This window comes from Podarcis gaigeae (assembly GCF_964106915.1).
Source record: "Podarcis gaigeae genome assembly, chromosome: 2".
Taxonomy (NCBI): Eukaryota; Metazoa; Chordata; class Lepidosauria; order Squamata; family Lacertidae; genus Podarcis; species Podarcis gaigeae.
In genome coordinates, this window is record NC_139679.1 from 56761484 (window position 1) to 56775440 (window position 13957).

The 13957-nt window shown below is 43.1% G+C and overlaps 1 protein-coding gene across 3 annotated transcripts in view; it reads left to right on the forward strand.

Moving 5' to 3' along the window:
• AFF4 (ALF transcription elongation factor 4) overlaps positions 1-13957 on the forward strand; it is a 52476-nt gene that overhangs the window by 28873 nt on the left and 9646 nt on the right. For all 3 annotated transcript variants that reach the window (XM_083728220.1, XM_083728221.1, XM_083728219.1), the window contains 7 exons: positions 121-158; positions 439-601; positions 1843-2766; positions 8788-8876; positions 9660-9894; positions 12946-13043; positions 13871-13934. In XM_083728220.1, coding sequence (XP_083584346.1) covers positions 121-158; positions 439-601; positions 1843-2766; positions 8788-8876; positions 9660-9894; positions 12946-13043; positions 13871-13934 — 1611 coding nt within the window. The remainder of the gene's footprint in view (positions 1-120; positions 159-438; positions 602-1842; positions 2767-8787; positions 8877-9659; positions 9895-12945; positions 13044-13870; positions 13935-13957) is intronic.

Here is a 13957-nt window from a genome sequence, read left to right on the forward strand (position 1 = left end):
ATGGATAATGTTCATGTCAGTGAAAGACAGCAAAATATGTTTTTCCAGTACCCTTGTTGAGTGTGTTATACCTGTTACAAGGACAGTAATTCTAGTTTGGATCTTTTATTTCAATTATAGGATTCTGATAAGACTGTGCCAAGAGGTACACCTGGAAGGTAAATATTGGTTGATACACCTGGCATTATAAAGCTATGTTGAACTGGTAGTGCTGTAACAATTTAACTGTGGGGAATTAAGATATCTGTTTAAAGCAAGAGCCAATTAGGATTTCATCTTCAATTGAATTGCCATGGGTCTTCAACTGGTTGGGTTAAACATTAAAATATTTCTTAATAGTCTTATGCATAAACTATTTTATCAATAGTTTGAAAGTAACTACGGATAAAATCCTATAGCTTCCTTTGATTTTTGTTCTACCTCCCCCCCCCCCCCCAGTAATTCTGAACCTTCCCAGCATACAAGTGAAGGAGCCGATAATTCTAGAGATGACTCAAGCAGCCATAGCGGATCTGAGAGCAGTTCTGGTTCCGACTCTGAAAGTGAAAGTAGCTCAAGTGACAGTGAGGCAAATGAGCCATCCCAGAGTGCGTCTCCTGAGGTACGATTTTTCCCCCTCCCTTGCATGTGGTCTTCATATTTCCCATATGTGTCTATAGCACAGCAGTAATGTGACAAAAGGGGGAATATGAATGTTAGAGACTATGCACTGTTTATACCCAGCTTATTAATGTTCATTGATTTTCTTTCATTTTAGAAGCAATCATATCCAAGAATTAAGGTGGAACAGGACTTCCTATGTGTTCAGAAGTATACATAGAAACACAATCCAGCATGGCCTCTGAGCTTCTGGGACTTGTGGAATGCTTAGTGCATTGTCTATAGGGAGATCATCTGAGTTCACACTGAACGCCTGTTCTTGTTTCCACCTTGCTGGCCTATCACAATGAAGCAAATCACCATTGTTTTTCTGTGAGCAGTTTATTGCTTCTGTCCTTGGGAATGGGACAAAAAGGGGCCAAGTGGACCAGACGTTAGGCAGGCTGTGAATCATTTAATACAAATTAAAAATGATGATGATGATTTAGTCTGCAGTCAAGACATGGAATATTACATTGGAGAGAAATGTAAGGCAAAGGGCTCATGCCTAGCAGCTTAAAAGTATATTGGAGAGGGGGATTAGTGTTGGGGAGCATGTGTGCCATGAGGTTAAAAAATTCCCTTCACTGACATATGCAGGTTTGTTTCAGGCAGAAGGAGATGAAAATATGAATTTCCCCTTTCCCACTCTCTAGGCACCACTACCACATATATAGAGCAATAAAACTGTCAGCCAGCCTGAACATGGCTTCTGCTCTATGCTGGCTGGGGCCTCCATAGTATTCCTATTTAAGGCTCCTGCTAATGTGATTCCCAGGGAGTGGGATATCCTTTTAACATTTTGCTGCAGGGCCTACTTGTTTGTTTTACAGTTAACTAAGTCAGCCATGCAGCTTGACAGTAATCTGCTGCCCTGAGCAGGGGAGCAATTGATCCCAGATTAGTAGATAAGTGGCACGCTGCCCCTGCTGCAACTTGATGAAGAAAACCTAGCACCTTGTGGCAGCCCCCCTCTCCTGTTGTGACATGGCAAGGCTGGAGAGAGTACATACTTAAATCAGCAGTTTCCTCAATTTTCTATAGCAACAGAGGTGTAAGCTGCATAATGGATGGCCACATTCCAAATTTGCAAGCTTGGAATAAAATGTTTATTATATATTCTTTGGTTCAACTTGTTAGCCACTCGGGAAATGGAGGGAATGTAGGTATTGACTTTTAAGATTCCCTGTTTTCTGTCTTTAGCCGGAACCACCTCCAACGAACAAGTGGCAGCTGGACAACTGGCTGAACAAGGTGAATCCGCATAAAGTATCACCAGCTTCTTCTGTGGACAGTAACATCCCATCAACACAAGGCTACAAAAATGAGGGTAGAGATCAGAGCACAGGGGGTGGATATGCAGATCAGAGTGGATCTAAAGAATCAATTTCTTCCACTCCTGGGAGAGATTCAAAAACCAGCCAGAAAGGATCAGAGAGCAATCGGGGCAGACAAAAGTCACCTGCTCAGAGTGACAGCATGACCCAAAGGAGGACTGTAGGTAAAAAACAGCCCAAAAAGACAGACAAACCATCTGTGGAAGAGCCCAGAGGGGGGCTGAAAATAGAAAGTGAAACTCCAGTGGACATGACAACAAATATACCCTCTAACAGACACAAGGCAGCCACAAAAGGCTCTAGAAAGCCCAACATAAAGAAGGAGCCCAAATCTTCACCTCGGCCTACAACCGAGAAAAAGAAGTGCAAGGTTGCAAACAAATCCTCCCAGAAATCCAAGGAATTCATAGAAACAGATACCTCATCCTCTGATTCTGATGAGAATGAGAGCTTGCCTCCTTCATCACAAACCCCCAAATATTCTGAGAGCAATAGGACTCCTGTTAAACCCTCCATGGAGGAGGATGACAGCTTTTTACGGCAACGAATGTTCTCTCCTATGGAAGAGAAGGAACTCCTTTCACCACTCAGTGATCCTGATGAAAGGTATCCCCTTATTGTGAAGATTGACTTGAGCCTCTTAACCAGAATACCAGGGAAGCCTTACAAAGACACAGACCCATCAAAAGTTGAGAGGAAGAATGTGTCCGAGAAGCATCCAAGGGAGCCCCAGAAAACATCCTCCGACAAAGGTTCCACCAAGGGCAAGCGGAAGCATAAGTTATGTCAGGTCAGTTTTCAGTATGTCGTTTTAGTGTCATCTAAATGGAGGGTTAAGGGAGTAGTCTTTCAAAACCTAGTATCCTCTGTGCAATCAAAGATGTGTAGTGAACTGATTTAGCATTTTTAATTTTAGTTTTAAGGTCACTTCCATGAAGAAAAGAAAAAAGTTAAACAAAAGAATAAGAAAACATTATAATTCAGTTGCAATATTTGCATATTGCTGTAAACTAGCAATAGGTGTAACTCATACCTCAACCAGCATGGCCAGTAGTCAGGGTTGATTGGAACTGTAGTCCAGCAATATCTGGCTTTCCCTGTTGTTTAACCATAATTAAAAGTTTGCCAGGAGGATGCATATGGCTTCCTCTTTGTTCTTTTTAGTGGGAGCTACAAACCATAGTCCTTGGCTTAGTGTTTCATATTGTGAAGCCAAGGTTTGTTCTTGATTTACTATGATCTCCTTGTTTGGATGTACAGTGGTGCCTCGCAAGACGAAATTAATTTGTTCCGCAAGTTTTTTCTTCTTGCGAGTTTTTCGTCTTGCGAAGCATGGTTTCCCATAGGAATGCATTGAAAATCAATCAATGCGTTCCTATGGAAACCGCCTTCAGACCAGGTCCGGGGACAGTCTGTCCCCCGACCTCTTCTGAAGGCTGGGGACGACGACAAGGGCTTTTCTTCCCACCCCCAGCATTTTTAAAAAACCCGGGACAGCGGAGGACTTCTGCGCTGTCCGGGGCGATCTTAAAATGCTGGCGGGCGGCAGCGAATCCTTCGCTGCCGCGAAAGTCTTTGCTCCCCCCTGCCTGCCTTCCCGGGAGAGTGGAGAAACGCAGCGTGTTTCTCCGCTATCCCGGACGGCTTTTGAAGGCAGGCGGGGGGGGGGGAGCAAAGACTTTCGCCCCCCGCCGGCCTTCAGAAGAGGTCCAGGACCTCTTCTGAAGGCTGGCGGGGGGCGAAAGTCTTTGATCCCCCTGCCTGCCTTCCCGGGGGCTTTTAAATCGCCCCGGGACAGCGGAGAAGTCCTCTGCTGTCCCGGGGCGATTTTAAAATGCTGGCGGGTGGCAGCGAAGGGTTCGCTGCCGCTCACCAGCATTTTAAGATCGCCCTGGGACAGCGGAGAAGCGCTTCCCTGCTATCCCGGACTGCTTTTAAAATGCTGGCGGTGGGGAGCAAAGCCTTTCGGCCCCCGCTGGCCTTCCTGGACCTCTTCTGAAGGCCGGAGGGGGGGGGGAAGGCTTTGCTCCCCACCGCCAGCATTTAAAAGAGGTCCCCGGAGATTTCCCTATGAGCTTTCTTCTTGTGAAGCAAGCCCATAGGGAAATTCGTCTTGCGAAGCAACTCGCAAACGGAAAACCCTTTCGTCTTGCGGGTTTTCCGTCTTGCGAGGCATTCGTCTTGCGGGGCACCACTGTAATACTGAGCAAATGATCCAAACCACTAAATATTGTTTACTATAATATGCAAACTGGGCCATTGCAATGTGATTTTGCATTTAAGTTCACCTCAAATTTCTGTGGTTGGTTATAAATGTTGCCAGTAGTACTTCAGTCAGTAAGTAGTCTGACTAAAATGTATGTTGGTATTTGCTTGATCTTTAATGTGAATGGAGCAACATAACTATTAGTCAATAATCTATGTGCTAAACTGGAAGCTAATCGGTTTAGAAGGTACAGTAGTGAAATATGGCAAACTACACCCCATACATTGTTTATAGATACATGCTGAGAAGAGTTAATTGTTACATGTAGTCCTGCGTTGGTAAGAAAATGGGCTTGTGTGATCTTATCAATTTCTTGCATTATAGAGTTTTGCAACTTTATGGCATCATGCCAGTAGATGCCCTGTTTACATGGATAAAAGTGTCCGCCTGAAAGTTACGCAAAGGAGCCTTAATCACACTTGTAGGCTTGGGTTGAAAATTTCTTTGGTTATTCTTCTTCTGTGAATGTTTTGCAGACCCAAGATAAGACTTTGGGAGTTTGTCACTGTGCAGTGGCTATAGTAAAGCAGCTACACAGCCAATGAGTTGGTGGTGGCTTAGGAAAGTTATACATGTTAAAAACTATGCTGAATTTGGAACAAATACATGGCCATCTGTTTGGAATTAATGGCATTCATTTCAACCATTCCCTCTTGATAGTTGATCCACAGCTAAGTTAGCTATTGTTCCGAGGACTCAAAGTGTCTTAAAAGTTGGGAAGGAAAAAACAGCACAGTAAGGATTGAGAGGCTTGGGTGAAATCCAGTGGCATCTGTCCAACAGCAGAGCAGGCACTGTTGGCAGAAGAAGTCCCAGATTCTCCTTCCCTACATCTTCTGCATCCCTCCATAATCTTTTCCAGGGGGTTGGGGGATCCTGTGGAGCAAATTGGGAGGGACCTGGGGGAAGGCTGCAGGAGTAATGGGAAGTCCCGCCAAATAAGTAAATGACCACTGTGCAGTGATGCCTATGATCAGTGTAAGAAACTCAGGTGTATTAGCTAGGCACCAAATGGTGTCTTAAATCTAGCTTGCTGTCACTGTAGTGGAATGTCTATTCGCCAGGGAGTTGGACTATTTAACTCTAGTCCCTTTCAGTGCTACGATGCTATGATCTTAACTGCATTGCTTGACTGTAGCCTGTCCTTACAACAATTCACTTGTCCCAGTATGCAAGAAGGAGAAACACACACAGTAGAAATGGAAATGATATTAACTGTGGACTAAGGCACATGTTTTTAAACTGTGGTCGCCAACCTGGTGCCCAGGAATATCCTTGTAGGTGTAATTGGACCCATGCCAGTAGCAAAGCACACCTGGGGAATATTGAACACTGGCTATTGCCAGTTGTTTGTTCTGACTGTCTTCCCGCAATTTAAGTACACTTAGTTCTTTTGCCTTTAATTTTAAAAGTGGGGCAAAATATTACCTGAATGAGTGCGCAAAATGTTCACACTCCACTTCTCATATATATGAATTCTAACAGTAAACCCCCCCATTTTTCTTGTGTAAAAGGCTTCATTAAATAATTCTAGTTATTCTTGTTATTGTGACTGATGGTGGGGTATACTAAATTTAAACTGGATCAGTTGTGTCACAGCTGTTGCCAAAATCCTCTCAGCAACTATATGCACAATCTTGCATTAAAGGGTAATTAGGATTAATAAGATCTTTATAGAGTGTTTAAGGCATGTCTCGAAAATTTTCAAAATCAGGAATTTACAAACTGACTGGCATCATTCCTTTCTGTTAGTCATTTGTGAAGCCCAGTCTAACAGCAATACTATTATATGTATGTATTTTTAGAAGCCATGTTTTATCACAAAATGACGTTAATAGACACATCATATGTCAGAGTAATAAGCCAAGGTATAAACAAAGGAGGCAGGAGAACATTGCTGCTTTCCAGTTCAAACACTTCCTAACTTCCAACTGTTTCTCACTACAAAAGATTCTTCGTAGTCTTCTAATACTACATGGGACTAAGCACCAGTGCAGGCCAGAAACAGCAAGAGAGAGAAAGATGTTGAAATCATCAAGCTCAGCCCCTAAGGGATCGCTGCTATTTCCCAATACTTTATGATGTGGCCATCTTCCTATATCTCTACACCTTAATAATTTGTTGAAAACAACAGTAATTCAGACAACAGTAATTTTTAAAGTGGCAGAGGGGACTAGAACTAGTGTCACATAACCAGCCTGCCAAGCCTTTTTTCACTGGCCCACCAGATACCCTCCACTTTTTCGCGGTGGTGGTGGTGGTTACAAAACAGAACATACATGCTGCAGTGTTCCCAGAAACTCTTCTTTCTCCTGTCTCCCTGTATTCTGTCTTTGCCAGTGTTTCCAGAGCCCTCAACTCACATTGGACCAATTCTTGGCTAGCATTCCCTTTGCCTTCAGGGAGTACTCAGCTTTCATTGCCCATGCTCGGAGGTGACTGGGAATTACCAGAGGTTCCACCAGTCTCCCTAAAGTTTCGTGAATAGCAAACAGCAGAGATCTTAAGAGTAATTTAAATCAATTAAGAGCCAGTGGGGCAAGTTAGGTCAGATAGCAAATTAGCAGGCACATCCCGCTTACAGTGGCTGTGTTTGCAATGACCAAATCCTGGATTAATAAGTCAGGACATGTATCAGCTTGGTGCATTGGCAATTTCTCTCTTTTGTTGCCTCTTGACTTCTTCCTTCAGACAAGCAGTTAATCATAGTTTTCAATTTTATGTGAACGGAGAGCCATGGCATCCAAATAAACAGGATTCAAAAGCCAACTTTAAACCAGCTCATGCATATTCTGGCTTATTTTCCAGTTTTGCATGCCAGACTTGAAATCTATATATATTACATATCTTAGAAGACTTGTAGTGCTGCATCACAACCCTTTATTTGCATGAAGTCAAATAATAACCCCTGTGGGGCGATTTGCATGAAATCACTATCCTGGATTTGCATGAAATCAGGATAGAGGAAAGGAGCAAAAAAGAAAGTAGAAGATGGACACACAGGAAAATGGAAGCTTTAACAACAGCAGAGGTTTGAGTAAAGCAGAGATGGAACCAAACTGAGAGGGGGAAGTGGTGATTTTAAACAGTGGCAGAGATTTGAGTAGAGTGAACAGGGAGTAACACTAAGATGGGAAAGTGGCAGTTTAAAACGTTTTGAGTACAGTAAAAATGAAACTGGGAAAGGTTCTGTTGCATTAACTTTTTGGTGTTTTCTTCTCTATTTTCCTTACCTGCTATTTCTCCATGTTAAAACTATTAGGGGTTGGGTTTTTTTAAACACCTCAGTGTGCCCTTCTTCCTGATTGACTTAAACCTCTGATGTTGTTTAAAACTTCATTTCAGTGTCCCTCTATTCCTGCTTTACTTTAAATTTCTGCCGTTGTTTGAGTACAGCAAGAAGAGAGAAGCAATGGGGGGGGGGGGAGGAATGGCTGCTTTAACCTTCTTCCTCTTTCATTCCTTGGCTGCCTCATGTGATATAGATCCCTCAAGTATTCCACAGTACCTTCCCACAAAGCATTTCACTCTTGGTACCACATGTTGCCTTATTGAAGTTCCATATTCAATATAGTAATTTCGAAGATACACCAATATTTGGACAACATCCTTCAACTGAATTTAACTTTCCCTCACTAAACAAGCTGACAGGCTAGTTCCTTACGATTCTGTTAATCTAAAAGATGCAGTAGCATGTATCATTATGGGATGTGTGCTCCAAGGGAGCTGCAGAAATTGAGTGATCTGTGTTTAAGAGAGAGCTGAAAAATGGGGAAGAGTAAAGGGGGAAAAGGAGTGAATGTGAAAATGCGGTGGCAAAAAGGAGGTAATAGGAAGCATAGGCATGGGGTTAAAGGTGAAAGCAAGGAAATGAAAGGTTCTGCAAAATACAGGGGAAGGGGAAGCTCTAGGGTCTTAATGGGGGGGAATGGCAGGGGCTTGGTAAGCGGAGTGAGCAGGGGCACAGTACCTCGTACATTTATATTATTTCATTTATATTATTACCATATTAATGAACACCCTTAAAAAGTAATTTAATGTTTCATTTATTTCTGCTATGAAAGGTTTAAAATGTGCATTTACAAGGAGCAGTTTACAAATAGTAAATGTGTATTTTGCTAAATATTAAAGTAAGCCTTTAAATTGCACATTTCTTAGCATAGTAAATAGGAATAAATTTTCGCTGGTGAGATCCAGTATAGAGACTCTTGTGTCAGCATGACAAGACCAGTTGCTGTTTTGACAGTCTATAGTGGGAGTAAACTGAGCTGTCACATTTTTGCATGCATGAAACTATTAAAGCCACACTTAGATCTCCTTGTATTGCAGGAGTATGACATCTACAATACTTCAGCCTTATGTTCATTTTGTCAGTAAGGTTTATTGACATTATCTTGTACTGTTCCTGCAGGGAATGTTTTTATTACTTGCTGTATTATTATCTTAATCCTGTAAGTGGCTTGTTAAATCATTGTGGTGGTCTGTGAAAGATAGCTGCACTTATTTAATGTGAGATCATCAAACTTTGTGGTTGTTTCATTTTAGAATGCAGAGGAAAGCCGAGGTGTTGAAAGCAAGAAAACTAAACTAGAAGAAAAGGCTCCTTCAGCGCACAAAACTTCCAGTAACAGAGAGTGAGTGCCTGTTTACACTATGTAAGATCCAAAATGCATGAAGCAGAAGGTTTGCTCAGAGCACACAGTTTTAAAAGTGGTCCATTTGCACACAAAGTTCCAGTTTTTGTTTGATCAGTTACCCCTGCAGAATTGTCAGATTGCTTTCTTTAAAAGAAATCTCAATTTTGGGTTGACACAGCACTTGTTCAAAGGTAAAGTTAGGGGGGAAATGTATACCTGCTTTTAGCAAGTATTTCTTATAAAAAAGCTGCCATGTCAAATGCCCCACCACACATATAACATTTGGTAGTTTAAATTGCAATTTGTCCATTCTGAAGAGACAGCTTATAAGAGCTCCAATTTTTTTGTGAGTGGGCACCTTTCTGGATCATAGCTCATCATCTCTACCTTTTTAGACCAGGGGTCACCATCCTTTTCCAAACAGTGGGCATATTTGAATTTTGAGAATGCTTTGGGCACCTGTCCCAAAATGGCCGTTGTTGACCACCGTTGCTGTAAAGTGGGGGCAGGGGGCACCTGTAGCCCTCCAAATGTTGCTGCACTACAACCCCCATCATCTCTAACCATTTGCATCAAACAACATCTGGGAACAGGGGTGTCACAAGCTCCGATTGGTTGGTTTTTCTGTTTAATGTTGTACTTTTCGAGCTGCCATATTTTCTTCATTCTTACATGGGATATTTTTGCTAGTGGCACTTGAAGCATGGAATAGGTTTCCATAGGTTCATGGTTGCAGTAACTTGCATTGGTTAATATTTTTTTCCCTTCCCTGTGGGGCAGATCATCAAAGCAGAGTGCTGTTAAGGAGAAGGATCTTCTTCCGTCTCCAGCCACAACCCCAGCCACCCAGAAAGATTCCAAGCAAGAGCATGGGTCTCGGAAGAGAACCGTCAGTCAGTCATCTTCCTTGAAATCGAGCAGTAACAATAACAAGGAGAGTAGCAGCAGCAAAGGTAGCTCTTCTAAACAAAAGAAGACTGAAGGGAAGGCCTCAAGTAATACCAAGGAAGCAAAGGTAAAAAGATTATACTTCCATCATAGTTTTCCCTTGTCCATAACCTTTCGTTTGCACTTTTTGTAAAACCAAGCAAATAAGCCCTCTTCAGAAGAAACCCTTACATGTTGAACAAAAAATGGGAGCAGGGCTGCATTGACTGACCTGATATACGCATGCTAGCTTGGCCTGCCCTCTTGTCCATGCCTACATCACAAACGTTTGCAAGGAGGTTACCTTCCTGTGTACTCTTGTACCAGCAAAGGCATCCATGTAATCTGGAACCAGTAGAATTTCAGGTTGCATGGATGCCTTTGCTAGTACAGCTGTAAGCACAAAGGGTTCCTCTTTGCAGACATTCATGCTATATGCTTTTAGACATCAGAGGGAGGGGCTTGTTTTCCACTCAGACATTGTAGGAGTATTTGACTGTTTTGTCTGGCTAAGGCTAGAATTTCACAGCTTTTGAGTTCTCTAATTGAGACACGACAGCTTGGAGTTTATAAGATACCTGTTAGAGCAGGGTGGTCCAATGTGTGGCCCAGGGGGGTGTATATGACCCGCAATGCCTTTTGGTGTTCCCCCGGCAACATTTGATGTCCCCTGCAAAGGAGAAGGTGTGAGGGCTCTGACAGGGTTTTTAGAGTCTTTCTTCTTATCTCCTTTCCAAATCCTAGTTAGTGCTTTCTCAGCTTTGGGAATGAGGTAGGAGGACTCTAGGACCCTGCCAGAGCCTCACAGCTCCTTCCCAAAGTGCAGCGCCCTTTTACTGGGATTTGGGAAGGCTGCACAAGGGCTGGTTGGGCAGGGGGTTCAGATTTTGGCCTTGTTTCCCCCCACCGCAGTAACAAGGCAGTGTGCAGCCCGTGGATTGTATGCTGAAGTAAACTTGATATGAAAAGTTGTACCACCCTGTGATAGAGGAACCTTTGTGGACATGAGCACACCTTTAAGTAGACAACAAAGTTGATATGTTGCATGCCGGTAGTTCCTAGACTGCAAATGTTTCTCTGAATTAGAGGTTTTCTGTTCATGAGTGGTCAGTGTTTCATTAATAGGAACATAGTAGTAGATAAACTAGTAAGTGAAAGTAAATTTGCTTATGCCTCAAGCAAAACTAGAGCCTTGTAGAATCTAGGACAATGGGAGGACCTCAGAAAGTAAACAAGTGTCTAAATATTTCACCAAGGAATGTAGCTGCAAAAGTCTTGATTTTTTGAGCCAAGTAGAGTTGGACTAAACAGTGCTTTCACGGGGGAAATTCCAAAGAGCTTGTGTATGTGGCAGGAGTTGGTTTTTAATAGATTTTTTGGCACCCTTCTTTTAAGCCTACACTGAGTCATGTCTGGACCAATTTAAAATTAGGGTAATTAGTATCCCCTCATAGTTCTGCTGGGCTTTAATAATTCTCCTGCTAGGGTAGCATTGATGTGTTCTATTAATGCATTAGCCTAGTTGGCTGAGTTTCATTATTGAAGCAGAATTTGGTTTATCTGTTTTGTAAACAGATTTAACATACAGATGATGATTGAAAGAAAAACTAAAGTTGAATAGAAAGAAGACTGTAGACTCCCTTCATATATTAAAAGGGCAGTGTGATGCTTCTTGCTCCCCATGTCCCCTGTGAACCCGGTTCCAGGTGAACCCTTAGGAGTCTCACGCTAGAGGGTTTTTCTTTTTTCCGTCATCATGCTTCTCTGTTTCCTTGGTTTATCAGTGCTATTGGCGTTATTAACACTAGAGATCTTTTTAAACCCCCTGCCTTGGTTTTCCCCCTCTCATGGAGGAAGTACAAGCCAGTTAAACTTGTGTTGTATGAAGCTCCTTCCCTTCCTTTTACACCTTCTAACTCTCACTTTCCTCGTGACTTCACGCAGACTCGCAGGTTCACGTGCACACACAAGGTTTCTCTCTCTCTGTTTCATTCCTTGTAACCTTTCGATTTGCGTGCTTTCACACTCAATACCTTTCTCTGCCTCTAGCTGTTTTTCTCTACATTTCTCACTTACAAGCTCTCTCCCTGCTGCTTCTCTCAGCAGCCAATCAGCCCATTCCCCCCCCTTCCTTTTCCCTCTCTCTGTGCCTACAAGCACACACAGTTGTTTGTTCTGCTGGGTTTCCTTCTTTTTGCTTCCACTTCCCTCCAGAGTCTCTTGCTGTTGGTGAGCTTTAAGACCCACCCCGCTGGCTGCTTGTGGCTCTTTAACCCTGACAGGGTGGGACAGGTCAGCGCCCTCAAAGCCCTTGACACCCCCCAGCCTCCCAGCTGGGCCCCTCCCTTCCCGGGCAGATTGACAGCTAGAAAGACTGCTTCTCTGCTGCCGCCTCTACTCACAAGCACAAAAGTACGGGAGGAACAGAGAGGTGCTAAAAGCCCTAGGAGCGGGGTTGGCACATTGCACCTCTGCCTTACTGTGATGTATTTTAAGTTCAAGTTCAATAGGGGAAACAGCTGTTGGAGGGTTGGAAGAAGGAGCGAGACATAACAGTGATTACGGAGAACTGTTGGGGACGTGGGAGCAGTGATAAGAATGGTGGGCATCTGAAAAGTTTGCTGTAGTTATTAGATTTCAGAACTTTGGCCACCCTGGAACTTGTAGCTTTCTTTGGAAAAAAGTATTGCACTTCGTCTGGAAAGTAGAATATCTTTGGTTGTATGCTGCACTGTTACATAATGGCAATATTCAGCCGTTGCTCCGGCATCTGACTGTAATTTGATCCTTCCTGCATAGTTCTACTGCAGCATAGGTTGGAACAGCACTGAGAACGAGACCTAACAAAGCTGTATATATGTGAGCATTAGAAAATGCCTAATAAATTGTATTAATTAATTATATGCAAACAATAGCAATTAGGTTCCTAATTGAAAAGTGCCCGTGTTGTGTTTTGAATCTGTTGGAGTCCATATGGCAACATCTGTGTCGGTCAAGCTGTATATGTGGTAAACATGAATGACGGTACACATCTGGATTGCATTTAGCTAGCCTGAGCTCAGCAAGTGAAGCATAAGCAGTGAATATTTGTTCGCCAAAAATCAGTGTTTTAACTAATTGTGGTCTGTCTTCTTTCAAGGAGAAGCTTTTAAATAATTCTTCAAACTGCCCTTCTGCCTCCACCATGACTACAGATAACTCGAAGTCCCGGAGAGCAAAGCTAGTGTTTGATGACAGGTGAGAACAGATAGAAGTCAGGCAGTTGGTCTCTATGTTACCAAGAATGTGTGATGAATATTTATACTGACATTTTAGTCTTTTTGCTCTGTCTTTCTGACATGATAGTTTGGGTACCTTTGCGCTCATCTGTTGCAAGGAGTTATAGCTGCCAGGAGTGAAATGCAGCATGATGCCGTCTATTTCTGCAAACCTGCAGATCTTCTCTGAGCTGAATTAGTTCCCCTCTCCTCCCAAAAAGACACTGTTCTCCTGAGAAGGGGCACAGCATATGCTTTGCATGAGAAGGGTCCCAGGTTCAATCCCAGACATTTCCTTTAGGGAGGGCTGAGAAAGATTCCTGCCTGAAACCCTGGAGAGCTGCTGCCAGTCGTTATAAATCAGGGACTGGGACCACCAGCCTGCAGCCCAGTCTTGGCCTGCCAGAAGATCCACTTTGGTCCACAAGGCCATTTCCCTTAAACCATGCCCACCAGTCCAAACATGTTTTGTTCTGGAATTGAAGGCCAGTACTACGTATCTGCTGTGCAAAGCTAGTAACACAGACCCAAACCAGTACCAAACCAAACGTCATTCCTTTGCTTCAGTACAGTGAGAACACATTGCAAGCCAAAGTGCCACTGTGTGGATGCAATGCATTGTGCCAGTGCAGGAGGGGTGTGTTGTGAGCATTGTCAGGCCAGGAAATTAGGGCTTCTCACACTGTATCCTGCATGCTGCTAGAGCAGCTTAGAGCTCTTAGATAACCCTTCATAAATGGGAGAGGCACCAAAGGATAAGACTGCTCTGATATTATCAGTCTCATAGGTTTTTATTTTATGTTGCAGGACTTACTCAGCAGATCACTACTTGCAAGAAGCAAAGAAATTAAAGCACAATGCCGATGCATTGGTAAGGAAAATGCTAAACTGTTG